This window comes from Apteryx mantelli, chromosome 8 (assembly GCF_036417845.1).
Source record: "Apteryx mantelli isolate bAptMan1 chromosome 8, bAptMan1.hap1, whole genome shotgun sequence".
NCBI classification, from domain to species: Eukaryota; Metazoa; Chordata; class Aves; order Apterygiformes; family Apterygidae; genus Apteryx; species Apteryx mantelli.
The window spans coordinates 32,615,389-32,642,137 of NC_089985.1; the positions used below are offsets into that span (position 1 = coordinate 32,615,389).

Genomic DNA, 26,749 nt, shown 5'->3' on the forward strand with positions numbered 1-26,749 from the left:
CAGCCTTCGCCCTTTCTGGTGCGTTGCTCCTTGGCAGCTGTTGTGGCTTGTTGGAGGCCTTCGCCTGAGGTCCCCAAACAGAGCATTTCCTGGCTTAGATCCACAGGCCATCTCCATCACTTGGACTCTTGCACCCTGCCACCTCCATGCGAAGCAGAGACTGGTTAAACCAGCAGGGCAACGCAGCGCTTGGCTGCTCAAGAATGTGTTGCTTGGGCCAGTGTCCCACCAGCTCAGGACAGCGTATGGCGCTGCCTGTCCTGGGACAATCTCCTACATGCTTTAACTTTAAAACGCAAACAGAGAAAGGGTACAACCCCCTCTAGCAATTTTTGGGTAGGCAGTGATGCCCTGCAATTGTACTGGGGGAAAGACCTCTCTGTCAAAGGACAACTCTTTGGAAGTTTGTCTTTACATAGTGTTCAGTCCTGGGCTGCCTGGAGATCCTTTTCTGTCTCCTTTATTAATGCCTGCTGATAAAGAATCAGGGTAGGATAAACTCCTCTGGCCAACCCTTGAAAAGACCCCATACTTTTGCATGAATTGGGTTCAACGACAGTAAATAAACAAACAAAAAGTTTTCTGCTGGAGGTCTGTTATAATCTGTCTGTGACACCGCTACTTTGGGAAAAACTTTTGAGATCTGAAGGGGAAGAAACATTCATCCGGCCACAGGCCCTGCTGGGTGCTGGCTGGCCGTTTGCCTTGAACGCTCAAGTGAGATATCCCCGCTCTGCTCTGCGGCCAGAGCCGGGATCAGTGCCTTTCCCTGACACCCTGGGAAAGCCAGAGCAGCGCCAACCCTGTGCTGCCAGCCCCGGGGTCAGCTCCTGCCAGAGGCTGGAGAACCCAGCTGGAAAACCTGGCCTGGCTCCCTCCACCAAACGGAGGAGGGAGCACGCAGGGCCGAGCGTCCCGCTGGATGCCCGACACTGGCACACCGCTTACACGTGCAATGCAGCGGGCTGAAGCAGTTTGTACCTCCGCTGCGGGGAAAACAAGAAGAGGTGTTTGTTCAGATGCAGGAGCTAATAACCACTCTGGGCATTTCCCCTGCGAGCTCCTGCGCGTCCGCCCAGCTGGCAGGCGGGTGCCAGCAGCTCTGCGCCGTGGGAAGCTGCCCAGCTCCCCCCTGCTTACCAGAGGCTGCAGTTTTGGTCTCCGATTGCTGATCTGTAGCAGGGGAAAATACTGAATTTCTTCCCCATGGAGCAGCTTCTGCAGAGTGGAGTGCTCAGGGAGCAGCTCTTTTCCTATGGCACTGTGAACAGGAGTCTGAACAACTAGGCAGCCTGGACAAAACCGGCACCTGTGCCTCAGTTTCCCCATTTATAAGATCATGTTCTTGCACTTCCCTGGAGCATGTTGAGAGAATCACTTAATTCCCCACCCAAAACACGAACACACCTCCCTCCCTGAAATAACAGACTCTTTTCATTAATGAAAAAAATTGTATTAGGACAATTATTGCGAAAACTCCACCCAAGTGGAGCAAGCCTCAGTTTCCCCTTGTGCCCCAAAGTGAGCAACCATCACAGCTATCATCAGTGCAGCCTCATGGGTGGGAAAGTCCTGTGAGTTAGTTAAGTGAAACGACGGCTTGTGCTGCCGTTAGCACTGGTAGGCACCACTTGGACGCCGCTCTCAGCGAGATCGCGGGCCTCAGAGGAGTCTGTTTTTCTCCCGGGTGAGCTTCTCCACTTCCCGCATGAGCCGGAGGCACAGCTCCTCCTGCCACGGCAACGCCACGCACTGGACGGCCACGGGCAGCCCCACGCTGCCGCGAAAGCCCTGTTGCAGAAACAGAGCGGGTGAGGGCAGGGAGTACGTCCGCGGGATGGGCCAGGGATGCCCGCGTCCCTCGGGACCTGGCAGTACTCACCTTCGCCAGGATCCGGTCCCACCAGTCCTGGAAGTGCCCTTTGTAGCCCTTCAGCTCCTCCTCATCCTTGGTGGTCACAGTAGTAACAGGGACCACTCCGGCGGGGAAGTCCAAGCAGTTATACAGGATGGTGTAACTGACTGCCACTGCGGGAGAGGGGGGTGAGCTCGCAGCACCGGTGTATCATAGCGAAAAGCCCTCTGCGTGCGAAGGCTACTGCGGCACGTGAATTATGGCAAATGCCCAAAGCCACTTCTAGTTAACAGGTCATTTGCGTTGAAAAGTCAGGGGCTGCGGGAAGCAAATCTTGCCCCTTGGCTCCCTCATGCATCAGGGTGGTTTTTGTGGGGCTCATCCAAGAGGCTGGACCTTCAGCAGCCCCAAGAGCTGAAGTGATGCCTTGGAGAAGCTAGGGGTGAAGGGCAATATTTTCCACTCAGACTGGTGCAAGTGCCGCAGGAGGGGGACAGTGGAGCTAAGGGATTAAGGCTGACTACTCCTGCATCCACAGGCAGTCCTACCTGAAAGCTTCCCAGGGTAGCCAACAGGAAGAGCAGGGCCCAGCATGGGACAAAGCATGACGTCCAGATTCAGCTTTTTCCACTGGGCGATAAATTTGTGGCAAGACTCCTGAGGAGCAAAAGCACTGCTGGTCGGTGGGGCAGAGATGCTGCCACCCGGCTGTCAGCTGAAAGCTCTCCTTGGGCTCCCAGCCTGGCTTCTGGCCCTTCCCAAGGAGCAGCCACCAGTTCCAGGCAAGCTACATCAGACCTGAGCCTGATAAAAATCCAGCAACATTTTGCTGCTTGGCCGGCAGCCCTCCCTGCAACCAAAGCACCCACACTGCTGCTAAAACTGGAGGGGCAAAGAGATCAAAATTAAGCACTAATTCAAGAGAAGGAATGTGTTTTTTAAGTGTGGCCCTAATTTTTAAGTGTGCTGAGACCTTGCAAATCCAAGCGAGATCAGTTCAGGAATGACATATGTTCCTCCCTAGTGAAAATGAAGCCATTTCTGTGTGATTCCACTTGGAAAAAACTGGTTTTATGTCTACCTTTAAGCAGGTAGACCCGCAAACCATCTTTTTAACTTGCTGTTTTTCCTGTTAGAAGGCAGGGAGCTCAGGTCCTGCCATCTCCCTGGAGCAAAGCAACAGAGCTGAGCCCACATAGGATTCATGGGACCAGCCAGGGCGGGGAAGAAGCTCATGAGACTTCTTTGCTTTTGAAAGCTGCACACCAATTTTTACAGGGCAGAAGTCATAGCCTTACAGGAGCAAGTGTGATCCATAGAGATGGGCCTGGGGAGACTCCAGCTCTGTTCTCCTCTCTGCCACTAATCTGCTGGGTGACTTTAGGCAAACCAGTCCCTCCTCTCACTGCTCATCTGGTCTCTTTAGACTGTGTGGTATTGGAGAGAAGCAGCAGCTCTTACCACACATTTGTGCAGTGTCTGGTGCACTGGGACCTGCTCTGCTCTGAGATCTCTAGTTGTCCCTACCAAAATATCATCAGCTTGCAAGATGCAGATGCTGATTTTATTATACTTAAGGGGCAAATAAGTGAATGAAGATCTACTAGACTGGCATGTTTAACCCTAAAACCATGTAGAGTCTCAGGCTGATGGTGACTTGATAGCCTCCTAATCTTGGTGGCCACCAAATCCACCTCTTCCCAAAGAGACAAAGAACGAAAGAAACATCCAACACCCCAAATGGTGATAATTTACCTCAATCTCATAGTGAAGACTCCAGAGGTCTTCCACTGTGCTGGAAAGGAAGAAAAGCACCTCAGTCTTTATATCCTATTTATCAGCTGGCCGCAGTCCCTTTCAGCCCTCCCACTGAACTGCCAGAGCATCTTCTGCCAAGTGCTCTGTGTCCAAGAAATGCAAGTGCCTTCAGGGGAACAAGCACCTCCTTGCAAGGCTCTTCTTCTAAAAGGCCAGTCCTGGATGAGACAGACTAATCCTCTGATGCGGGGACAGTCTTGGAGGCACAGCACAAAATACACCTTCTCAGCTATGGAAATCGAGTGCTTTCTTGCCACTGGCAGCTCAGCACTGGCATCACAGCAGGTGAGAGCAAGCCTCTATTTCTGTGCATTTGCCTTTTGTTCTGTCTTACACGGCCCCTACTTCATAGCGTGATGTATGCATCAACCAGGGCTGAAGCTAACAGCATATTTCATGCCTGCAAGTTTCATTTAATTCATAAGGAAGAGGCTGTGAGCCCCTGTCCTCATTACCGTCCTCAGTATTAGAACAGTTTGTCAAACCCTGAAGAGTTATGCCATTGGCATAAAGTGCTCTCAGTTTGCTCCCATCATTGCCTTATATTTTCTCAGATGCACATGATTGCGCAGTATCCCTAATGTAGAAAACACTGGTGTCTAGTTTTTAAATCCAGAAGAGAAACCCAAATCTTTACACATTGGCTTAGGCTCAGATTTACTCACTTTGCTCTCATGCTTCTTACGACACTTGACAATCGGGGCATCTGAGAAGGAGAAAGTCATAAAGAAAAGAATTTACATTAATTACAGCCTTGTCCTCCTAGACAGCTCTAGCACAAATACAAGCTGTTGACTCAGTGCTCAGGCAGGACTTGTGGATTTTCCCCAAAATGGGTATGGGGGGACAGAAATGGCATCACTCCAGTTTGGAGGAGATGTGTCTAAACACAGCCAGGAAGCAAAGCCTGGAGCCTTCACCATGGTAAAGCCTCATTCCAATGGGAAACAAGTTATTCACCACCTATTGCTTGACTTCATCTATGCTAGGAAGAAATGGATCTTACAAAGGGTTTGGTAATCCAGGACAGGAGAGTTTTTAGCCAGTCTGGTATTTTCGACAACCGTAAGAGCAGCCCCGCGCTGCTTTTGTCCAGCTCCCCCTCGCTGAAAGGGAAAAGGGTGTTTAGCTGAGCAGCATTAGGAAGCAATTACAGTAGATCAGCTTTTGTGTGGTCAACCCCCCTGAACAATGTATTTAAGTGAAAGAAAGAAGTCTTCTCCATCCCTCTGGGTTTCCGATTCCCATGGTGTTTGGGCATTTATAGGATATCAGCATCTGACTCTCTTTGATCTGTCACATGCTGGTAACACTCCCAAAGAGCCCCAAGGTTCAGCTGAAATGCTTGTCTGTAAGCTGCCCCATAAATCTCAATGGGTATCAGCCACTATGTACTTCTAGCGGATCTGCTTCCCATATCTGGACACTGGCTTCAGACACCCTGAAGTGGGGAAACTGAGGCGCAGCAAGGTTAAACAACTCACACAGGACATCTGCAGCAAAGTCAGGAACCAAACCCAGCTCTACCTCTTCCAGATCCAGCACCCAGATAAAGAGCAGACCTATTTCCCCTTGTCACCCAACCAACACCAGACTAGACCTAAATCTAATTCATTATTTGTCTGAGAAACCCAGACCCGCCCCCCCCAAGGGAGGATTTTCATAGTAAGGCACTGAGCACTCTGAGCTGTTCCAGGCTATACTTACAATTTCCTGAAAAATGAGGTGCCCCCATCTGCAAACAGTCCTCTGACGCATAAGTTAAAAATGAAGTAGTTGATGTTATCAAGTTTGAAGGGCACCAGCTGAAAGGACAACAGAAGATGAGTCAGTGCTACAGACACAACGACTGGGTGGGAGAAGTGATCGGGCCTCGCAGTGCCCCGAGCTGGGCTCCTTTCGGCTAGCGCTGAGAATTTCTTGACATGAGCCCCCAGGATAGCCTCTGGTGTCTGAGGCCACCAGGTCCCCCCATCCTAACCATCCCTCCCACTAAAAATGCAGCTTTCCCTTTGAGCAATAATTGATGATTCAAAAGATAAGAGATGGTCTTGGCTGCGTGATGCCCAAAGAGGCCCCAAGGCGCAAAAGCCCTTCTAAAACCCTTCAGCGGGTGACAGAGGGCACGAATCTGCACACTCCACTTCACTCCTGATCTTTGCGCAAGGGGTTAATGTAACGTCCTACCGTGTGACCAGCATCCTCCAAAAGCTGCTTTGTCTCCCGAACGGCACGTCTCATGGCAGGGCTTGGCATGGTGAAGAAATCGGTCTCATAGTAGCCTATGCGGAGCGGCTGCGTGCTAGAATACACCTGTGGAACAAGAGAGCGCTGCAGCTGGAAGGGCACTGGTGATGTCAGGAGCAGGCAGTACACCCATGCCTCAGAGCAAGACTGCAAAGCAGTAAGTTTCTCACCCGCGTGCCCACCCGCAGCATGCGACAGGCTGGAACAGGTCCCGGATGGCTCCTGTGAGCCACTGGCATTTTGAGACTAAGCAAAGGCAGCTCTTCTCCGAGCTCATCTTCCCTGTCTGGAGTCCTTTACCTCTTCCTTGAAGGGAAGGGGGGGCACGGTGCTGTCCAGGCTGAACATGTCCTCACACAGCAGCGCCCGCATACTCAGTGCCAGGCTCTCCACGTCTTTTGCCATCGGCCCCACCGCCGCAACCACTGGAGGAGACCGGGAAAGAGCATTCATAGTTGGTGGGTAGGGGGTCACTGAGGGGCTGCACAGCTTGCACAGAGGATGTCCTCCAAAAGCAGGGCCCCTGGGTATCATTTTGACCCAATCTAGCATTGGCAACAGTTCCTCTTTGAGAACTGGGCTGGGGACGCACACCCAGCTCTTCCCACCAACAGGCCTATGGCTTGCTGAAGCAGTGGGAGGCAGGATGCAGCCTGCCCTGCTCAAAGTGCGCCACATCCTGACCCGGGGGCACAGGAGCTTGCCAAAACTCTACTCCCACTCACTGTGATAGCTATGGGCCCAGAGTTGTTATCCATTGATATGTATCCAGACATCTTGCCCAGAGACTTCTAGTTTCTGACTGGACAAGCTCAGAAGAAAAAGGGTCCTCCAGCTGGCCTGCAGCCCAAGCTAGAGCCATGCACGCTCCAGGAAAACCAGGGCATTTGGGCCTTCTGGCCACATCTATACAGTTCAGCCAAGTGCAGCTATAGTGCAACACCCTGCCTGTTCCTAGGGCATGTCTCAGGTGCTGTACAACTGTCCCTATTGACATCCAAGGTGCAGCGAGTCTCTCAGCGAAGGCTCCCATGCCCGACTTGGCTGCCTTGAGTCAGCTGCGTGATGCCACATGAGGCTGACTTTTGGAAAGAGTCCCTGGAAGGGAACCTTCCCTCTCTGAATGTGTTGGAGAAGGTCCCCCATAGCCAGCTGAAGGTCCTTCCCATGCCTGCCCCACTCCCCTCCCTGGAAGACAACCATCAGTTCCTACCTGACTTCTGCCCAAGGATACCAGAAATGACTCCTTTCTTGCTGTGAAGTAAAGACACACAACATACAGCGGATGAACAGCTTTCAGAGAAGGGAAAGTGCAAGTGCTAGTGAAAGCACTGCCCTTCCTAAGCAAATGCAGAGGTCAGCCAAGGAAGGGCCAAGAGGAAGGCAAGGAGAGAGGGACCCAGTGTAGGCTGGAATGATTTATGCCCTGTCAGTCAAGAATGACCCCCCTTAAGACAGGGACAGGAAAGCCTCCCCATCTCTGTTCTGGGGGAACGTTCCTGTTTTGGAATGGTGCTTCCCTCCGTACAGGCCTCAGGAAATGTCTGGGCAGGGGGGAGAAATGAGCCCTGCCTGGTTCCCTTTGCTGAGGGAGGCAGGAGCATCCTGGCACAGCAGTCAGTGGGGTGGCGGGGTGGGTCTCACCTGAGCAGCTGCATTACTCGCAGTACCTGAGTCTGTTCCCAGTGGGTTTGAGTGCACAGATCCCACAGAAGGCAGCAGGCAAACGCAGACTCCCTCCAAGGTCTGTCCCGAAGCCCAGAATGGACCCACCTGCTGCTATGAGTGCCCCTTCTCCACCGGAGGAGCCTCCGGGGGTTCTGGTGTAGAGCAGAGGATTGAATGTCTGGCCGAAGATTAAGTTCTCACAGTCATAGCTGGGGAGAGAGAGAGCGAGCAGATGAGAGAAGTGTAGATACCTGTTGATGTGGAAGGTCGCATGGGAGACCCAGGCCACAGGCTGGCCTTAAAAGCTTCTATAATAGGCAGTTCACCAATTGTTACATTGACATCCCGTGGGCCTAGAGAGCTTCCCAAAACCCCTGAGAAGACCAGCATTTTCACGGTGGTCCAAGAACTTGAATTCATTGCCAACTAATTTTAGTGCCAAGTCATCCCCAGACCAAGACGACAGACCCTCTGGCAGCACAAATGCATCAAACCTCTTGGGAAGACTCCCTGTTCAGGCAGTCCTGAGGGCCACTGGCCATCTGAAGCAGCCTGTCCACTGCAGGTCCAGGCCCTCCTGCGGTGGGAGGGATGGCAGAGCAGGAGCCCCTGCTTGGGAACAGGCTGAATGCAATCTGCAGTGATACTTGAACACGGGTTCCCCCAGGAACCAGCGTAAAATCTGATAATCCCGGGGCAGGCCCTTTGTGTGGCTTTTTTTTTTTTTTTTTTTGAAAGCACGGCCAATCATTGCCACAAAACTAAGGAAGGCAGTTCTCAGGGGCTGAGCAACACTGGAGGAACTTTGCCAGTTCACTTGGCGGGACACATGGATGCTAGCGGGGCAGCTGTCCAGGAAAGCACACCTGACCTCATCCATACCAATGACACTGAGAGTGGTCTTGCCAGCCACGTCAGGAGCTTTGGTCGGCACGATGATTTAAGGTCGTTAACTTAAGTAGCTAACTAGTTTCCCCCTCCACGAATGGGCATTTGCCTCTGAGGGTTTAGTTAGATAAAAAGTAGTTTAAAAACACCCAGCACAGGAAGAAAGGGCAGATTTCTCTTCTTCTCCTCTTTTGTTTCTTTATTTCATTTGGAATTAGAATTAATTTTCATTCTGAGTAGCTTTAAAACTTAGAGAGACTAAGGAAGGGGAATAGGTGTCATGATTTAAAAAGAAGGGGGAAATGCGAATTAGCCTATAATTAATAGAAACCCTCCTGTGAGATCAGGGAGTGAGGAATCCCACTACCGCGAGGGAAGGGAGCGGAGGGCAGGCGGCTCTCCACCTACCTGACGAGGGACTGAGGGACGTTGGTTTTCACGAAAGGAACTGCCCCCTGCCTCTTCAGCACCTGCACCAGCACGCTGTCCTCTGCCGCAGGGTTATTGATGTTACTTACAAACCCTATCGTGGAGTCGTAGCCCTGGGAACGGAGGACAAAGAGGTTTCCACACGGAGGTTTGCAGTGTTCCTCAGCGGCGTGGTTTTTATGTAAATGCAGAAGACCTTTTAAGCACCCCAAAGTGCCTGCTTACATAATACATTGTGCTATTTATAGAGGTATGTGCATGCACCTCCAGTACCGGTCCCCCTAGTTTGTGTAGGGATGTCACAAGGATGACAGACAGACTGAGGTCCCCAGGGGAGATGGTGAGTGCCGGAAAGCTGCTTTTGAAGTGGCTTTTCCTCACTCCCCTGCTGACCTCCTGTTTCCTCCCCTTTCTCTGCTACGGGAAAGAGGTCACAGGGCCCCGGCACAGCTGTCGTGGGAAGGACGGTGCTCAGGAACCGCGCTACTGGCTGAGCCACAGATGGGACCTGCCCTACAACACCCTGCCATGGACTGACGGGATATTCTGGAGCAGAGGAAACACCTAAATAAATCAGGGCATTGACCTGCAACTAGTGGTTCATGAGCATGAACTAGTGGTGAGGATGCCCCCATCCGGCACACGCACATAGTGCATTTGTAATAAATCTGATCAGCCTTCTCCGTTCGCTCGTGTGGGAGATGGGCAGCAAATCCCATCACCTGGCAGGGCAGTGGCACCCCACGTCCGCTAGAGCAAGTGCTGCGGTGCAGCCAGACACGGAGGTCAAACCTCCCCCCGCCGCCAAACCTGAAATCGTGGGGACTTCGGGACACGCAACGCTGGTGGTACCTGGCAGTTGATGGAGTCCTTGATGCTGATGGGCACCCCGTAGAGCAAACCCAGCTGCCTGGGCCGTGCTGCTTGCTGGAGCTGGGTCTCGCTTTCCTGCAGGTAGTCCGTGATGCAGTTGGTCTCTCTGGTGACTTGGAGGGCCTGGGGGAAACCAGCAAAGTCCACGGGTGAGACGCAGCCCGCACCATTGCACAACGCTGTTTTGAAAAGGGCATCTGCCTCTTCCCCTTTGCCCACCTCCCCATTTGGGCAGTTTTATATCAGGGCAGCCCTTTGCACCTCTTTACAAGATGTTTTCATGCCAAACTCCAAAATGCTTTTTGGATGCAGGGAGACTATAGCGTTGGCTGGTACAAATGGATGTGTCCCAGCTGGCACTCAGCCTGGCAGAATGCAAAAGCTGTTCCCCTGATTGTGCTTCTGCTGTTGCATAAAGTAATAACACCCAAAGTGTAAATCCAGGGGGGATCGGGGCATTCTGGCAAAATTAGAGAATGAAACCAAACACTGAGTCTTTGAGGTTTTCCGGCCCACTTAGACATGGAGGGGAGGGGACACATACCAGCACCCAGCAACTTAGTAAGTATAGCTTGTAAGGTGTAGCTTATACATGCCCCCAAATACGTATGGGCTTCCCAGATGCTGTGCTTGCTGCCCCCCTTTTCTCCAAGCCAAGACCAGAGCTGTAGCAGCCAGACACCCAGATCTCCTTAGCTCGCAGAAACATGCCGAAGGAGCCAGTGCTACCCGGCAGGCGGTGGCAGCTCAGCAGCGTCCGAAACAGGCAATGCCCTCCCGCTGGGTTTCTCCCAGCAGAGCTGGTGCCAGCTCCGGCGAGATGCCACCCGCGCTCCTCACCTTGCCCACGTAGGCGTAGAAGACCTGCTCCGGAGGGAGAGAGCCATCGCGGAGTTTCCTGGAGAGCTCCGGCAAGGGCAGAGAGAGGATGGAGACCGTGTCCACAGAGGGATGCTACAGGAAAGATTGGACACGGAATGACCCTCCCCTCCTTCGGCTGATGGGCCAAGGGCTCTGCCTCTCCCCTTCGTGCTCATCCTAGAAATATCTGCCATTCAGGGGCCAAATGATCCTAATCCAATGCCTGCCTCAAGACTGCAGCCCTGCTCCTGGTGAGTATGGGAGAAAACCCGCAGAGTTAGTACAAATCCAAAGTTTGTGTGCGCCCAGCCAGACTGCTCTTACCCTGCACCTGCTGTTCAGGAGAAAATCTTCACAAAACCTTGTTCAGACAGGCCACAGCTGAGCCTGGGGGCTCTGCTCAGCACAGTTTTCCCTGCTGAATGGCAGTGTGTACTGGCCCTGTGTTTGCAGATGCTGCTCCAGCCAGGAATGAAATTGGCCCTGGCGCCAGCACTTCTCCTTGCGTCACCACGGTGGCCTAGGGAGAGCCTCGGCTCGGAGCACAGGGGTCATTTTTGAGCCAGCAGAAATTTTCCTGCTGTCTTCTAAATATTTTGAGAAAGCAGCAAGCCTCATTCCCCAAGCTGGGCTCCGAGCCCGAGCGAGTTTGCTCATACTGTCGGGTGGGCAGTTTGACGGGACCGCAGCCTGCCCGAGAGAAGCAGCACACACAAGCTGGATTTGAGGACAACTCAGCTGGACACGAGCAGCTCCCTGCCTCCGCGCCATCACCCCTGCCCTGCAGGCACAGTCCCCAGGTGGTGCAGCTGCACTTTGGCCTCCGCCTGCAATATATTCCCTCCCGCCTCTTCCTACAGCCTCTTTATTAGCCAGGACGAGCATTTTACTGAGGTGGAAGAGGCCAGGGAGCACTAACAGCGCTTTCAAATGAGAGGCAGGAGTTTTTCTCCTCTTGCTCTGAGTTACTTTTTGCTGACACCTGCTCTGCTGCCCATCGCCCTCCTCTGCTCGGACAGCCCTGTGCAACCCCATAAAGCTTTTCCTCCCCTTCTCCGTCGCACTCCCCAGGGGAGTTTCCACGCAAGGGGGTGCCTGCATTTCTAGGGGGTGCAGGGACACACAGGTTTTAGGAGGAAACTCCCCCTGATTAGGAGGCAAGGCCTTAAAAATAAGCCAGGACCCAGTTTCATTCCCAGGCAAGCCTCCGACACCACTGCAAGCTGCGTGAAAACAGCCCGGCCTCCCACCTGCCCAGCAGTTGCCCATCGCAAAGCCACAAACCCGCTGCCTGCAAGAGGGGCTCCACACCCACCACCCCCTGCACGCTCATGGGAAAAGGACCGCTTTGGGCTGGGTGATGAGCTTATGCAGGATGGGCGGAGGTGTTTGCCCCTCTACAGCCTCCCCCCATGAAGATTATTGCACCCACCTGCTTCCGAAAGCCCAGCGCAGCCTTCTCCATCTGTGCCAAGCCCCGATCGTGCCTCTGCCGAGCCTCCTTCACCTTCCTCCAGAGCCCCTTTCGCCGTCGCCATCGCAGCAGCAGCAGGAGGCTGGCAGCCGAGCAGCAGAGCAGGGTGGGCAGGAAGGGCAGAGACACCCGCATGGTGGGGACCGTGACCGCGATCGCGAGCAGGGTGTCCCCTCTCCTCCCGCAGCACCTCCGCACCCACCGGGGACTCTCCCTGCCTGGTCCAAGGCCACCCGCTGGCAGATGGGGAGCGGGGGAAGAGGCAGGCAAAACCTGGGAGGGATCTGCACGCAGGAAAGGGCTGGACTTGCTGCGAAGCGAGTTAGCTGGTTTGCAGCTTCGCAGGCACAGCCAGTGCCAGCACACGCCGAGAGGAGATGGTTTCAGAGCTGGGAGGCTCCTGTACAAAAACCCACCCCTGCTTCTATGCTGCTGGGTGGTCCCGTTCTGATGGGGTTAATATTGCAGTTTCCTAAATGAGACTTTGATCTCGGGAGTGTGTGTGTCTGTCTATGCCCCTCCCTGCAATTCTGCAGCCAGTGCTCTCCGGGAATGGCCTTGGCCATATCAAAAGAGCAGAGAAGGTTCCTGAAAATATCTGGCTCCTGTGTGTTTCCCGAACCCAGGCAGCTGTGGGGGAGAAAAAAACAATTAATGCCCTTGGCCTTAATTCAGTGCAGTGTTCACATCACAGGCAAAGCATGGGTGAGGCAAAGCGTGGGTGAGCGCCTGCGCTTTGCTAAAAACCTCAGCGTCCAGACTGGAAAGCTGGCGTCCCTGCTCCCCCAGGGAAGTGCTTGCCTGGGCTTGCAGTTTGGAGAGAAACGCCACAATGATTTCTTTCTCCATGGGTCTGTCCTAAAAAAACCCCCCACTGCTTGCAAAAGTTCATGCCTGAATATTTCAAGCTGTCCTGTTTAGATGCTCTCTATAGGATCATGGAAAAACTGGTGGGAAGGATTTGGGATGTTTTCTTTGTCCTCCTGCCTCCCAGCAGGATCGGCTGTGCCTAAGCCATCCCTGGCAGATGTGGTGCTGAGCTAGAAAATGCGATGGAGGGTGACATCCCCCAGACCTGATTTTCCTGGCGTTACTGTCAGGCCACTGGCTTTGCTTCAGCCCTCAGGCCATCAGGACTCCCCTGGCAGCACCCCAGCGACTGGCAAGAGACCCTGGCCGAGAGGGAGGGAAACGCCACGCTGCATGTGCGCAGTGTCCTGGGACTCTCCGTGCCAGAGGGCGTTGAAGCCATGCGAATATTCGACGTGGAAAGGCTGAAGCCCACGATGTGAGAGGCCTTCTTCACCCAGGCGTGCGCTGTTTGGGTGAAGAGCCTTCTCTGAACTCATGGCTCGCAGCTTCTTGCTCTGTCTTTGAGCACAAGCATCTCCCTGTTAATTTGGATCAAGAGGTAATGTGCAGCAACAGCTTTTATTTCCCAGCCACTGTTTGTTTTTTTGTTTTTCTTTTCCCCCTTTTTCCCCCACTCTGTTTGGCTGTGGGGTTTGGAGGGTTAGACGGCAGCGCGAGCTTCCACGGGCACTGCAGTCCCATGAAAATTACTCCTGTACCCTCTCCCCGCCGTCAGCCCAGCTTAAAACCTCTCACGCGGGAAAGATTTCCAGCTTTTCAGCTTGTCGGAAGGAAGCAAATAAAACAGGAGCTTCGAGCCCGGCGCGCAGGTCCCCCCAGGCACCGCTGCGCAAGACCCACCTTCTCCCCTCTCCCGAGCGAGCGTATGGGGGGGATAAACGCGGCGGAGGGGATGTGCCGTGCGGGATGGTGGCAAGCCCCGGACCCTCGCGGGAGCGCGGGGAGCCCCGAGCGCCGTGGCGGCACCGGCCGGCTCTGCTCCGGGGTTCCAGGCGGCGGTTGGAAGCGGGCGGTTGGGCACCGGTGGTGCCGCTGGCCCGTGGCCCCGTGCCGGGGGACGGCCGCGACGCGCTCCGGCGGGGGGACGCAGCGGGGGCTGGCGTGAGGTCTGGGGGCACCGATGTGCCGTGGAGCCGAGCCCCACGCCCCAGCCAGGAGAAAGCGCCCGGGCCGCCCTTCAGAGATGTGAAGTGGGTCCGGCCTCGCTCCCCAGGGGTTGTCCAGCCTGCTGTTACTGGGAAGCAGGTCCAAGCTTCACTGACAGCAGCTAGCGGCCTCTTTTCCTTCGTTTCTTCTCTCCGTGTACGTTGCTGACTCCTGAGAAGGCTTTGCCACCATGATCTGTGAGAAGGTGAAGCAGCTCCTCTCGGCGTTTAGGGATAACCCCTGCTCCATCCCCATCCTGGTGTGCAGCTCCACCGCAGCCCTCAAGGCTCTCGCCTGGGCCGTGAGAAAGCTGATGAAGAGGAAGTTTGTCCGAGCTAAGCACCATGCAGAGGCCCTGGAGCAGATGGAGAAGGCTGTCCAGCAGTTCAAGAAAGAGGTAATGTCACATTTGATTCCTTTTGTCCCTGCAAGAAAATGGCATGTTTCAAATGAGGGTGTGGACATCTGTTCACTTTGTAGTCACCATTGACTGCAAAAGATGCTAGTCCTCCTCGCTGTGCCTCCAGAGCTCAGTCAGAGGTATGGCTGGTTGCTCCCTAATCTGCTTCAAGCTGGAGTATCTGAGTTACCATAAACAGGTTGAACAGGCAGTTTTTGCCAGCTTGGTGGACACTGCTCTGAAGCAGATTAGGGAGCGCTCACGTATATTCTCCACCAGCAGAGCTGAGGGGAACTGGTCTGGAAGAGGACCTAGACTTGTGCAAGCTTCTTTGCTCAGCCTGTATCTCATGCTCCTCATCAGGGCACCTGCTTCTCGCACACCGGGGAGCAGATGGGGGTCCAGAGCTCGCTAACTCCATGCATGCTGGAGGGAAGGGATCACTCAGCCTAATGCTGGCAGGATCAGGTCCTAAATTAGTTGCAAATCATTCCTGCTTCCATGCAGGCTCTTTCACTTCACTCACAGCTCAAACTTCAATCACTATGATTTTCCAAACACTGCTGGCATTGCCACATGCTGGCAGTGCCTAGCACAGCTGGTTTATCAGCAGCCTAGCCTTTAATAGGGCTGACTCCCGATATGAACCTGTTTTCCTTTTGGGGTTTGTTATAAACAGGAGTTCATTTGGGTGAAGTTAAATTGTTCCTGACACCTTTGCAGAACCCGGATGTCCAGACTAGCCACATCCTGTCACTGCCGCTCACGGAGCTGGTGGAGAAACTGAGGGAAGGTTCCCTGTCTCCGGAGACCATCCTCTACTCCTACATAGAGAAGGTGAGGGACCAGCCCTGCTAGGCAGGACAGGCAGCAGATAAATCCCCAGTCTTTTCTGACCGTAGAACAAAGAAGTCCATCTCCCTGAGTTTTTCTTTGTCACCTGTCCAGCAGAAATGGCCCTGGTTCTCTTGTTCTGCCTGTGCAGAGGACTGGTGCTCTGGTACAGGGACAGATCCTGCCTTACTGTGTGCCTGCAGAGCACCTTGCACACCTTCCACTGTGGCAGGAGCACCAGACTGCAAAGGGCTAAGAAGGACATCCAGTCCAGGTCCCCACAGGTGCATTAACCATCACAAGTACCATGCTCAAGATAGATAGTGATGTGTTTAAAATCTCTTTCGTGAGAAAAAACCCTGCTTTCTTCCAAGGCTGAATGAACCTCAGATATCAATTAGGAAGGTTGTCAGCTAAGGGCTCATGGGCCAGATACAGTCCATCAGATGAAGTGCTCAGCTCCTGAAGATCCTTCAAAGGGACCTTCAAAGGGAAACCCTGGGATGGAGCACTTTTTAGATCAAATAGGAAACAGCAGAGAATCTCCCAGAAGGTAGTGGTGGGTTTTCTCTTCTTGCTAATGCATAACTTTAAAGAATAAGCTCAGGACAGCGAGCTGCATGGAATAGAGAGGTGATTGGCCTTTCTCTTCTGTTCTGTGCTTCCGTGCTAAGGCCTTAGAAGTCAACCAGGAGGTGAACTGTGTGACAGCATTTATTCCTAGCTGCCTGCATCACATCCAGGAAATGAGAAACCAGAAGAAAGGGTTGCTCTACGGTGTTCCCATCAGCATTAAGGATCATGTGGCTTGCAAGGTGTTTCCCCTTGTCCCCTTATTTGGGAAGCTCAGTGTGTGGAGCTAAGAGCTGGTGAGCAGTCAGGTTGGCAGATGTGCACATGCCATGTCATTGAGAAGACTGATTTATAATGGGCTTTTTCCTGTGTCTACTCACCACTGCATCCTGCTGGTTAGAAATAGATGCCATAAACCCTAAACTGCTGCCTCCCTAAGGCAATTCCCTCCAGCTCCAGCTGTAGGCAAGGCACTGAACCACAGCACTGATCCCTCAGTTCCCAACCCTGGTTACCTCTTCAGGAGGCAAATTTTGCTCCCTGTATTGATGCCATTTGCACTGATTTCAGTGGCTACCTCACCATGGTGCCTATCTCCACTAATCATGTCTTTCGCTGGACTCCATGGCAACTGCCTTTCAAACCCGCTTCCTCCAAATGGTCCCACCCCAAAACCTGGTGTCAAGCATCTTCCGATAGGACTGGGTAGGAGCAGAAAGGTGAAGGGCTCAGAGCCATGAGGAGAGTTGGAGGTGTGAGGAATGGGCAAAGCCTGCTCTGGGTGAGGGGAAAAGGGACCTGAAGTCAGACCTCCACAAGGGGAAATGCCCAATGGGGAAAGGAGAGAGGACTGAAGTGTGGGATAGGGAAGAGTGTCATAGTGTTTAGAGTCACTTGAGCCTGAGGTTGGGAATAAGGGAAAAAAGGCCTATTTGCATCTGACTGCAGCTACATGTTGGTCCTAAAACTTCCCTGGAGTGTCAGACTCTTTTTTGGGAACAGCTTCAGGCTGGAGACATGGTTTCCATGTCTCCATGGGCCCAACACTCAAGTTGGGCCTGCAAGCTTGCTTATTAGCAGCGGTGCCGTATCCCCACTTCTTATCTCTAACGAGTTCTGTGTCTGCCCTCTGGGTTCAAGGGCTATGGCTGCATCTGTGGTTCGGGACCGAAACTTAGCCTCCTAGAGCAAGAGGAGAGCGTGCTGGTGAGAGTGCTGAGGAGCCAAGGAGCCATCCCCTTCGTGAAAACCAACACGGCACAATGCGTGATCAAGTAATTGGCGGGACCTACTTCAGTAATGGTGGCCATGTCTTGTCCCAGGCTTAGCCCTGTGGAACTTGCCCTGGGACATGGTCTTGGGGGGGCGGTAGAAAATGCCCCCTGACTCCCTGAGACACCGCTGAGACCTTTGCTTCAGGAAGCTGGAGAGGGGCAACAGGGAAGAGTGCAATTCAGTAGCTGCTCTGCAATACACTGAGCACTAATTTCTCTACAAGGTTTCACAGACCAGGCAACTTAGACTCTGTCCCCTTCCTTGAATTTGAAGCCACCTCAGGGCCTACCTATTGGCATAACCGTGGTTCAAGGTGCATCCATTTCTGCCCCTTACACTTCTGCTTGGCCACCCTGCAGCCACCAATGCTCCATCATATGGATGCAGCTGAGCTGAGGACAGTAGCAAGGCCCAGCCTCCTCCTTCCCTCTGTTCTCCACTCATGAGCTCTGTGGTCCCTCATGGGTTTTGTTTTCCCCTGTGCTTGCACTGCTGTTGGAAGAGGGACCAAGACTCGTCAGCAGCAGGCTTGTATTGGCCAAGTAGTCCATGTTGTCCACTTCTGAGTTACCCAAGTTGTTCTCACCCAATTGAATTTACCCACTGAGTGAGTGCTCCCCCATCCTCCAGAGCAGGGATGATGAGCAGGTTCCCGGTGACTGACTTGTCCCTTTCGATCTCTCCCAGCTATGACTGCAGTAATGCCATTTATGGCCAGACACTGAACCCTCTCAACCACAAGAAGAGCCCTGGAGGCTGCTCTGGAGGGGAGGGAGCTCTGTTCGCAGGAGGAGGCTCCATCCTGGGCATTGGGTTGGACATTGGTGGCAGCATCCGCCTGCTGTCCAGCTTCTGTGGGCTGTGTGGGCTCAAGCCCACGAGTGACAGGCTCAGGTAGGTGCTGGGGTCTGCCCTGCCTGCCCTGTCGAAAGTCTGTGTTTTCTGACTGACATTTGCAGGCTAGCACAACTGAATTCCCAGCCAGCCCCTTGCAGGGTGAGGATGATGTGCTCAGCATGCTCTTCCCACTTCAGGAAGAGATGCCCTGAAGGAGCTTGGTCTCAAGAGCTGCAGATGGGATGTATGTCGTCTAGCCTTGCCCTCCAAAGCCAGGCAAAGGGCTGGGAGAAATCACCTGGCTCAACCAACCCACAAAAGCTGACATTTAGTCTGGAAGGGGCCACCAAATGTCCAACCCACATGTCTTGTCATCCACAGAGAAACTTTACAACCTTTAGGAGGCAAGCCACAAAGCAACCCAGTGGCCAGAGAAGGGAGAACAGGAGCAACTGTGGGTGTTGCCAGTGTCTGAGGGACCTGCAGCAACTAGGGCTCCTAGTTGCAGCCCTGCCCACAAGACTTTCTTCCTGATCACAAACCTTGGGCAACTTCCCCTGGGGCAGGCTTTCAATCTCTGTCTCACCCTCTGTCCATGAGTCCCAGATACTGCTGTCGTTTGTATTTAAAAATGTGTTTCTTTCTCTTCCACAGTTACTGGGGAGTTAGTGGTCCAGTGCATCGCCTCCAAACAGGTGAGTCAGATTCTGGGTGAGGAGACCTCAAAAGCAAGGAAGATGCTTGTTATTGCTGCTGATAAAAAGCCCCCTCAGAGAACAAGGGTGGCCTGATGGCTTCACAGCTCATCTTGGTCAGAGAAAATTGCCACCTAGATTTACCAAGCTCTCTGGCTGCCTGCTCTTCATTTCAGTCAATGGGAGTGAGATCCTTGTGGATGTTTAAGGGTTAATAATTAAGGTCCTTGGGGCAGGTATTAGCACTCATAGCACTGAGAACAACACCCTTGTAGCACCCTTTTTATGCCTCTCACTAGCCTCAGTCAACTTTGCTTGATCAACTTGCAAATCTGCAAGCTGATTTTTCCTGCCTTCTCATGTATTTTTGCAGTCTCCATTTAATCAATGACAAGCAGCGTTTTGGCTGTGATGGGCCAGCTCTTCCCACCAGCATTGCCTCTGTTCTTTATTCATGTCTGGGGCAAGGGAGAAGGAAGCACCTTTCCCTCCCTGCTTATTGCAGAAGAGATAATGGAGATCAGAACTGCCAAGGGCACAGAGCGTGTCGGTCCATAGCCAGTTTTGTCACAGTGGGAGTGGAAAGCCCTTCTCAGCCCTGGCCAAAAAAATACCTATCAACTTAATCAGCAATATGTGGACACACATATGCAAAAAATGATGTTACCAGAGGCCATGTAGAGTGAACCTGGGGGCTAGATCTTATGGACCTAAAATTTCCTATCTTTGTTTGGTAGCTGCATAATATAAGATCTTCTTTCATGGTCATGGGTGGTGGGAAGGAGAGAAAGAAAAAAGGACAATCTTGTGTGATAGCAGCACATCCACCCTTGACCCATCCCTGAGTGGGGACAGACAATTAGTTTCTTCCCGGTTTAACTGCCTCCCCTGCTTAACCATGAGCTGTTTGGTGGCACTGACATAAGAGCAGTCATAAGATTGGGGTTTCTTTTCCCTGCTGGCAGGAAAAACAGCCCCAGAAATTGTTCTTGTAATCACTATGTGGCTACAGAGCCACAATAAATGTGTAGCAATGAGTTTTCAGCTGGGCCTGTTCCGCAGTGTGAGGATCAGGTTAAGGAGAGCTTTGCTGCAACATTTCTCAGGGTACCTGCTCGTGTGTGGGGCTAGTGGCATTACTGCATCGCACACACTCTGCCTCTTTCCCCAGGGAGGCATGGTGCATATTGGCCCCTGCCCGGCTGCGTGCCCGCTCAGTGACCAACACAGTTTTGTGTTCGGCTCGTTGCAGGTCATCGAAGGAACTCGCAGACCTCCATGCTGCCATGATGGTAATGGGACTCTGTGAACGTGATGAATACCATCCCTGCTCCTGAGCGAGGCTGTCTTGCCACTGGTGTGATGGCTGTTTGACATGGGTCCTCAGGCTGCTGTGTGACATCCACAGATAAAATCCTGGTCCCTGATTTCTGTAAGGTCTCCATCCATGCAGGAAACAGTCTGCTCTGAATCCCAGATGGCTTCATGCTTCTTGCAAAAAATGCAAAATTGAATTTTGCTGCTCCATAGGGGACAGTTTTGCTGTTACAGCCGTGGGAAAAAAGATTTCCCAGGAGCCAGCTTTGCAATGTAGTGTGTGTCTTTGTCAACATCAAAGATTTTGTTCTCAGTGGGAAACAGCAAAACACTTTCAGAGAAGTGGGAATTATTGGTGACTGGCCCCTAGCATGTCCCTTTTTCCTGGTCCTTGCAGTCTACTCATGCTGTTCACCTGTTTGCTGAAACCAAACACCCTAAGGCTTCAGTCACTACCCCTGGCCTGTGCATCTCTAGTATTGCTCCCAGGCAGCTGTAAGTAACAGGTTACAAATGGGCGCAACATACAGGGGCCGAGCATGAAAAATCACTGGTATAGGCAATATCTTTTTTCTAGTTCCTGCTGAGGTGAAAGTGAATTTGACTCAAGAACACTCGACTGAGGTCAACCCAGGCATTAAAGAAATGTCCATACTGATTGCTAACGTGTTGCAGAAAGCCATAGGATTGTATAGACAGGGGACAGGCTCCTGAGTCCTCCCTGGACTGGGTGCTGTGGTGGGGCTGGTCTGCACTTCTCTGCACCCCTCTCATCACCTATGGAGCTGGGAAAGTACCACGAGCTCCCGAGAGAGAAGGAGGCTGGTGCATCCTGGAATCCATAACAACCTCTTGACTCTCTCTGGCCAGGTTTATCGCTGGGAATTCATCACCCGATGGAAGAACCTTGACCTGGACGTTATACTGTGTCCAGTGCTGGGGCCGGCCTTCACCTTGGGCTACTTGGAGACAAACCTTGGTAAGCCTCAAAGAGGAGGTGACGTATGGACAGGCTCCACTGGAAGTCCACCAAACCCTTTTGGAGGCAGAGAAATCCATGAAAATCCTTGTGGAAGTCCTAGCTTTGTTTCCATGTACCTCAAGCCCTCCCCTCTCATCCTGCCTGTAGGGTTAGAGGACATCTCAAGGGGTGACATTAAGGCAAAGTGAAAGCTGGGGTGGGCACAGCCTAAAGATCCTGAACACCAAAAATATATCAGCTGCTGGGAAGGTTTCAAGGTGGGGGATTGAAATGATAAATTAGCTGGTTCAGCTGCCCTCTCCTGCCTATGGTTAATACTGCCCAGCGCAAGCCCCCCGTCAGGAACTGCTCCTGGCTCTAGGATGTTTTGCTTCTGCTTGCATGGTTTGGGCACTTGCGTTTGAAGCAGCAGGATGTGAGTCCACCTCAGAGTGTTTTTGGCATATCACAGGCCTTACATGTGCCCCCAGGATCTCCCACTCCTTCCCCCCATCTTCTCCAGACTCTCTGTCCTCCACCATGTTGTACAACATCCTCAACTTCCCTGCGGGAGTCGTGTCTGTCGCCTTGGTCACAGAGGCAGATGAAGAACAGCTGCAGCTTTACAGCGGGTACTTGGATGAGCCCTGGGACAAGAAGCTGAGGAAGGTGAGAAAGACAGGTCCTTTTCAGGACTTGGGTAGCCCAGGGCAATCTCGTTGCTCCAGAGCTCGTTTTTTCAGATCACGGTAATCCCACACTGGACTGTGGGGTCACGCAGGCTTTGTGACAACCTCGGCTGCTGTCATGCAGCCCCAAACCTGGCACCATTTAAGTATATGGGGTCTCTGCTCTTCTACTTGCCTTCCTTTGCTGAGGTGTTAGCGCTAAAAACTTGGCTAGTCTGTCTTTGACATGTTATAGCCTGATCCCTTCGAGCTGGTTTGGTGGCATGGTCCAAACACTTTCAGCCAGAGCCTTTACCAGTATCTCCTGGCAAGTGTTTGCTGCTGGTGACACTATAGCTTGCTAGATGTGGGACCACTTGGGGTCCGGATTGGCTGCCAGAGAAGAAGCCACTTCTACTGCCTTCTAGAAGAGGTGTCCCTGACTTTCTCTTTCCCTGGGGACCGTGGGCCAGGACAGTGCTCCTGTGTGTGGCTCCTGTTCTGTGGTATTTTCATTAAGGTCCTGGAGACCTTCCTTCCACCGGAACTTGGAACTGTATTTGATCTTCAGCCTTTGAGCATCCCATCATGCTTCTCTGCTCTTCATCTGTTTTAGGCTGTGGAAGGAGCCGTGGGGCTGCCTGTGGCCGTCCAGTGTGTGGCTTTACCATGGCAGGAGGAGTTGTGCCTTCGGTTCATGAAAGAGGTTGAAAGACTGACCTGTGAGAAGAAATGGACAACCGATGCATCTGGGGCTAATGCAGCCCAGAGACATGGACTAAATCAGACCCCACCAGGAGCAGCCTCTGTGGCTCAGCAATCCCAAAAGTCAAGTAGCACATTGCCAGATGTGTCCAGCATGACCAGCAAGGCAGAGGAGGGTCCAACATTGCAAAGAACGGCCTTGCAAATCACCATCGCAGAGGACCTGTGAGATGACATGCAAACAGCTGCTCTCCAACCAGACATGCAGAGTGATGTGCAAATGTTGTCATCCCAACCTGATGTTGCAACACTGGTGTCCCGGTCAGATGAGGAGACTGAAGGGCCAATCCTGATTCGCCCACCTCACATGAAAAGGGACCTGCAGCCTGGTGAGCCAGAACCTGATGTTCAAGCCCAGGCACCCCAAAGGGATGAAGAGAGGGATCCACAGCCTGGTGAGCCAGAGCTTGATGTTCAAGCCCAGGCACCCCAGAGGGATGAAGAGAGGGACCCACAGCCTTGTGAGCCAGGGCTTGATGTGCAAGCACAGGCACCCCAGAGGGATGAAGAGAGGGACCCACAGCCTGGTGAGCCAGGGCTTGATGTGCAAGCACAGGCACCCCAGAGGGATGAAGAGAGGGACCCACAGCCTGGTGAGCCAGAGCTTGATGTGCAAGCACAGGCACCCCAGAGGGATGAAGAGAGGGACCCACAGCCTGGTGAGCCAGGGCTTGATGTTCAAGCCCAGGCACCCCAGAGGGATGAAGAGAGGGACCCACAGCCTGGTGAGCCAGGGCTTGATGTGCAAGCACAGGCACCCCAGAGGGATGAAGAGAGGGACCCACAGCCCCATGTGCCAGAGCCTGATGTGCAAACACAAGCAGCTGAAGGTGACATGTCAAGCGAGGACCAAAGCCAACTGATCACCCAGGTTAAGCTCACTGCTCTGTGATATGCAAATCTCCACTTCCCCCTCTATGGAAATAAAACTTGGAGTACAAACCAGCAGCTCTGCTGACCCTCCTTGTCACTGCTCAGTTCCTGTGCCTGTGAAAAGTGCCAGGGGTCCTTTAGCAACACTCAGACCTCTCAAAATATCTTTGAGAGGAGACATTCCACCTCATTTGGCCTATTAAATTATGGGGCTTGCTGGCTAGAAGAGGTTTTGGGGGCATGGGATTTTATAAGTGTTTTTTACCCTTAGCTGGCTGCTCCATATGTAACATGGAGCAGCTATTGTGTGGTGGCTTGATGGGAAGTCAGGAAAGTGTTGATGGGAAGTCAGGAAAGTGATTAGCAGTGAGGTGTCCAGGATGCTGGGACCCTTTTGGAGATCGCTAAAACTGCTTAAAGCACCTTAAGCAAATACTTCAACTTGCAAACACGGGGGGCAGGGGGCTGGCTCTGAAAACCTCCTCCTCTCTGTACAGGTGGGGGAGTGAGGACTCCTTTCTAGTAGTGACTATGTCACAGCAACCTGAGTCCAAGCCGCTTTGCATTTCATGTGAACATTAAAAAATAAGAAAAGAAAAGAGTGAGAAAGAAAATTTAAGTGGCTAAAATTACTCCTGTAGTTGTTTTACACAGCTGAATGAAGATAATTGTATTGGCAATTGTGAGTGATTACAGTATTATCTGCCATCAAAAAAGTTATTTTTTTGAATGCTACGGGAATTAATGATACATAAAACTGTGCTTAGATTGAGTGCATTCATCAGCAGAAATGCCTCATGTTGGCACTGCTACACTGTAATTACTCCAGCTGCTTGGAGAGAGAAAGAGAGCAGGAGATACGGGGCTATTGTGGATACTGCCAAAGATTTACATACATTTACATCCTGAGCAACTCTGGTGCTCAGGGAGGGGGAGCAGAGCCAGAACAGCAAAGCTGGAGAAGGGGGACAAGTTTGGCCATGTCTTTTTCTTTACTGGTGCATTTCAGAGGAGAGAATAGGATGTCATCTCTGGGTTTAAAACTTTTTGGAGTGAAGCCAGCATGGAGAAGAGGTTGAAATGCTCCTGAGCATTGCATGATGTGAGCCCAGTCTTTATAGGATGCTGCCTCAGGGTCTGTTGAATCGATTAAAACCATTACTGGGGTCACAAGCAGTGGTGGCCTGGTCCTGGGAGGCTGGTGGTGGTGGTGGGAACGGCAGACGTGGTGTCCCCCGAGGATGTCTGCATATGCCCTGTGCTTTGAGTGAGCCCCTGTATTGCCGTGTTGGTGGGGCTGGCAGCGCGCGTACGTCACAGCTGGGCAGAAATTGGGAAGAAATGCTCCCTGGTTTGCTCCGCGCCCCGTGGCCCTTCAGCAAGGAGACACGGTGAGGGGCATGTTTGCAGCCTGGGGCAGCCCAGGAAAGGCTGGTGCAGGGGGTGCGAGTTAAGTGTGTAGGGCAGCAGGGTGCTTCCTGCAGCGCAAACCGAAAAGGGGGAGCAGGCCTCTGCACAGGTTTGGAGGGGATTTTAAAGGAGTGGGAGTCGGTTGCACCCCTTTGTGGAGTGGAAAAGCAAAAGGGGGGGGCACAGACCCTTTCCAACCCCTGTGTGAATGCTGGGCCAGGCTCGGTGTTCCTCACACTGCTCAGAGAAGGGAAGACTGCTGGATGCGATATGGCCTTTCGGGTGTGAGCCACCAGAGAGCAGGATTGAGCTGCTGGCCTGGCATAAATCTGGTGCTCTGGAGGCTTTTGCACCCTAAAAGCCTGCACTATGTGCTTGGCTTGCAATGAGCACTAAAGGAAGCAGCAGCCTCTTTTCTGGCTCTTTGGGTGATGGGACAGCTTGAGCATTTGTAGGGAGCAGCACTTTTATTTCAGGTGATTTTAAGTCCTCTTAAAAAATGATGGGAGATTTGCTGTTGGTCCAACCCGGCTTGCCTGCTTTTGCTAAGGAGGATGTCTTGAGAGGGTTTGATCCTGGAAACCACCGGTGCTCAGAGAGGCCCATGGCCCTGCTGCTGCCAGGATTTGTGCCGGTGCCCAGGATTGTGCCTCGAACCCGCCGGCTGCCGGCGCTCTCTGACAGCTCACGCTTGGCACCGCGCGAAGCTGCCTGTGCTTTTGAACAGCAAGGGCATCTCTGCCACTCTCTCTGATTGCAGATTGCAGAAGTGGGGGGAATGGTAGAAATTATTTGAGTTTCAAGCCACCACAGGCCAACTTTCGAGTCTAACAGGAGCCAGGTTTAATCCCGACAGTCTTGCCACAAAGAAGCATTCTCCCACAGTTTGGGGTCAAGATTTAAGTGGGGTCCCGAGCCCGTTTGTGTCTCGCAGTGTGTCTGGGCTGAACCCAGATCTCCTTGGCCACCAGTACAAGTTTTCCTTGCCTGGAAAAGCGCATACCCGGACCAAATTCTTGTTTTCTCTGAGCCTCACTTTCTGAACAGGCCAGGAGAGGGAGACAGCCAGCCAGCCACTGCGCAAGCCCGATTTCCAGGCCAGGCAGCTGTCCCTGTTTGCCATGGGATGGGAGCATACACACTTAAATGTACACCCTGACATTCCCGGTGCTCCCAGAGGGAAGGTTTGATCTGTCAAACTCCAATTAACATTTAAAAGAGCAGGAGAGACGTTGGACAGAGGGAGAAACTGAGGCCAGGAGCAGGCGTGCGCCTGGCCAGGAGCCGGTTGCAGGATCTTCCTGGTGGCAGGAGCAGGACCTTCCTTCTTGGGGACCCTCTGGGTCCTACTGCAGATTTTGATCAGCCGCTCTGCATTGACTGACATAAGCCTGCCTGCGCCTGTGTCCGGGGAGGGTCTACCGAGCGGACCGAGGGGGAGCATTTTAGCATCACCCCGTGTCACCCCGATGGCTTGGAGAGAGCTCGCCCTGGGCCCCGAGGAGGTCCGAGGGGTCTGAGCGTGCAGAGGCGGCCACAGAGGCGCCCTCACCAGACTCCTGCCATTTCATCCTCCTGGTGCCTCCGGAAACCCGCAAAGCATCGAGGTCCTTCTTTAAAACAAACCAGCCAAGCAATCAATCGGTCCCTGCTGCCTCCTGCGCCTTCCCCCCACTTGCATCTCTCCCGGGCCGGCAATGCTGAAGAACTGGTGAGATCACCCCTGCGTTGAAAAGAAATAAATAAATAACCAAATAAAAATGCTGACGTGGAGAAGTCAATCAGCTTTGTGTGGCCTTGTAATATCTCATTTTATCCGCGCCACGCTTTATTAAATTCTCATAAACCTGTCAATGAGGACAGATACCATTTCAGTTTACCCCATTAGTTCTACACAATGACATCGGGGGAGAGGAAGACAGGGAGGTGGGGGGGAGGCACTCGGTGCGGAGAAAAGACGAATGAATTAAAAAAAAAAAAGAGAAACCCAGAGCCAAACTCGGCTTCAC

At 52.8% G+C, this 26,749-nt stretch overlaps 2 protein-coding genes across 5 annotated transcripts; one reads left to right on the forward strand and one right to left on the reverse strand.

Moving 5' to 3' along the window:
- Window positions 1–1,431: 1,431 nt before the first annotated feature.
- FAAH (fatty acid amide hydrolase) lies at window positions 1,432–12,401 on the reverse strand. 4 transcript variants are annotated; one of them, XM_067301192.1, is made up of 15 exons: window positions 12,072–12,364; window positions 10,619–10,732; window positions 9,758–9,901; window positions 8,885–9,018; window positions 7,591–7,797; window positions 7,134–7,174; window positions 6,221–6,345; window positions 5,861–5,986; window positions 5,381–5,478; window positions 4,680–4,779; window positions 4,339–4,379; window positions 3,611–3,650; window positions 2,404–2,512; window positions 1,883–2,028; window positions 1,432–1,791 (listed from the first exon to the last, which is right to left on the reverse strand). In XM_067301192.1, exons 1-15 carry the CDS (start codon window positions 12,246–12,248, stop codon window positions 1,663–1,665), a joined length of 1,731 nt encoding a protein of 576 aa, XP_067157293.1. In that variant the 5' UTR covers window positions 12,249–12,364; the 3' UTR covers window positions 1,432–1,662. The 4 variants fall into 4 exon arrangements, with proteins under 4 accessions (XP_067157293.1, XP_067157296.1, XP_067157294.1 ...); XM_067301195.1 differs by lacking the exons at window positions 1,432–1,791; window positions 2,404–2,512 and having other exon boundaries at window positions 12,072–12,379; XM_067301193.1 differs by lacking the exons at window positions 1,432–1,791; window positions 1,883–2,028; window positions 2,404–2,512 and adding an exon at window positions 2,035–2,291 and having other exon boundaries at window positions 12,072–12,401.
- Window positions 12,402–14,322: 1,921 nt separating this feature from the next.
- LOC106485218 (vitamin D3 hydroxylase-associated protein-like) lies at window positions 14,323–22,626 on the forward strand. The gene is made up of 10 exons (XM_067300777.1): window positions 14,323–14,529; window positions 15,256–15,369; window positions 16,041–16,181; window positions 17,080–17,213; window positions 17,902–18,108; window positions 18,706–18,762; window positions 19,999–20,038; window positions 20,934–21,042; window positions 21,548–21,693; window positions 22,309–22,626. The coding sequence occupies exons 1-10, from the start codon at window positions 14,323–14,325 to the stop codon at window positions 22,624–22,626; spliced, it is 1,473 nt and encodes a 490-aa protein (XP_067156878.1).
- The last annotated feature ends 4,123 nt before the right edge of the window (window positions 22,627–26,749 follow it).

Coding starts and splice junctions, on each gene's coding strand:
- FAAH (XM_067301192.1), bottom strand. CDS start 12,248: ATGCGGGTGTCTCTGCCCTTCCTGCCCACCCTGCTCTGCTGCTCGGCT. Junction 10,733..12,071: donor CGCTGGGCTTTCGGAAGCAG/GTGGGTGCAATA, acceptor TCTTTCCTGTAG/CATCCCTCTGTGGACACGGT. Junction 9,019..9,757: donor AGGACTCCATCAACTGCCAG/GTACCACCAGCG, acceptor CTCCGTTCCCAG/GGCTACGACTCCACGATAGG.
- LOC106485218 (XM_067300777.1), top strand. CDS start 14,323: ATGATCTGTGAGAAGGTGAAGCAGCTCCTCTCGGCGTTTAGGGATAAC. Junction 18,109..18,705: donor CCCACGAGTGACAGGCTCAG/GTAGGTGCTGGG, acceptor TCTCTTCCACAG/TTACTGGGGAGTTAGTGGTC. Junction 18,763..19,998: donor ACAGGTGAGTCAGATTCTGG/GTGAGGAGACCT, acceptor GGCTCGTTGCAG/GTCATCGAAGGAACTCGCAG.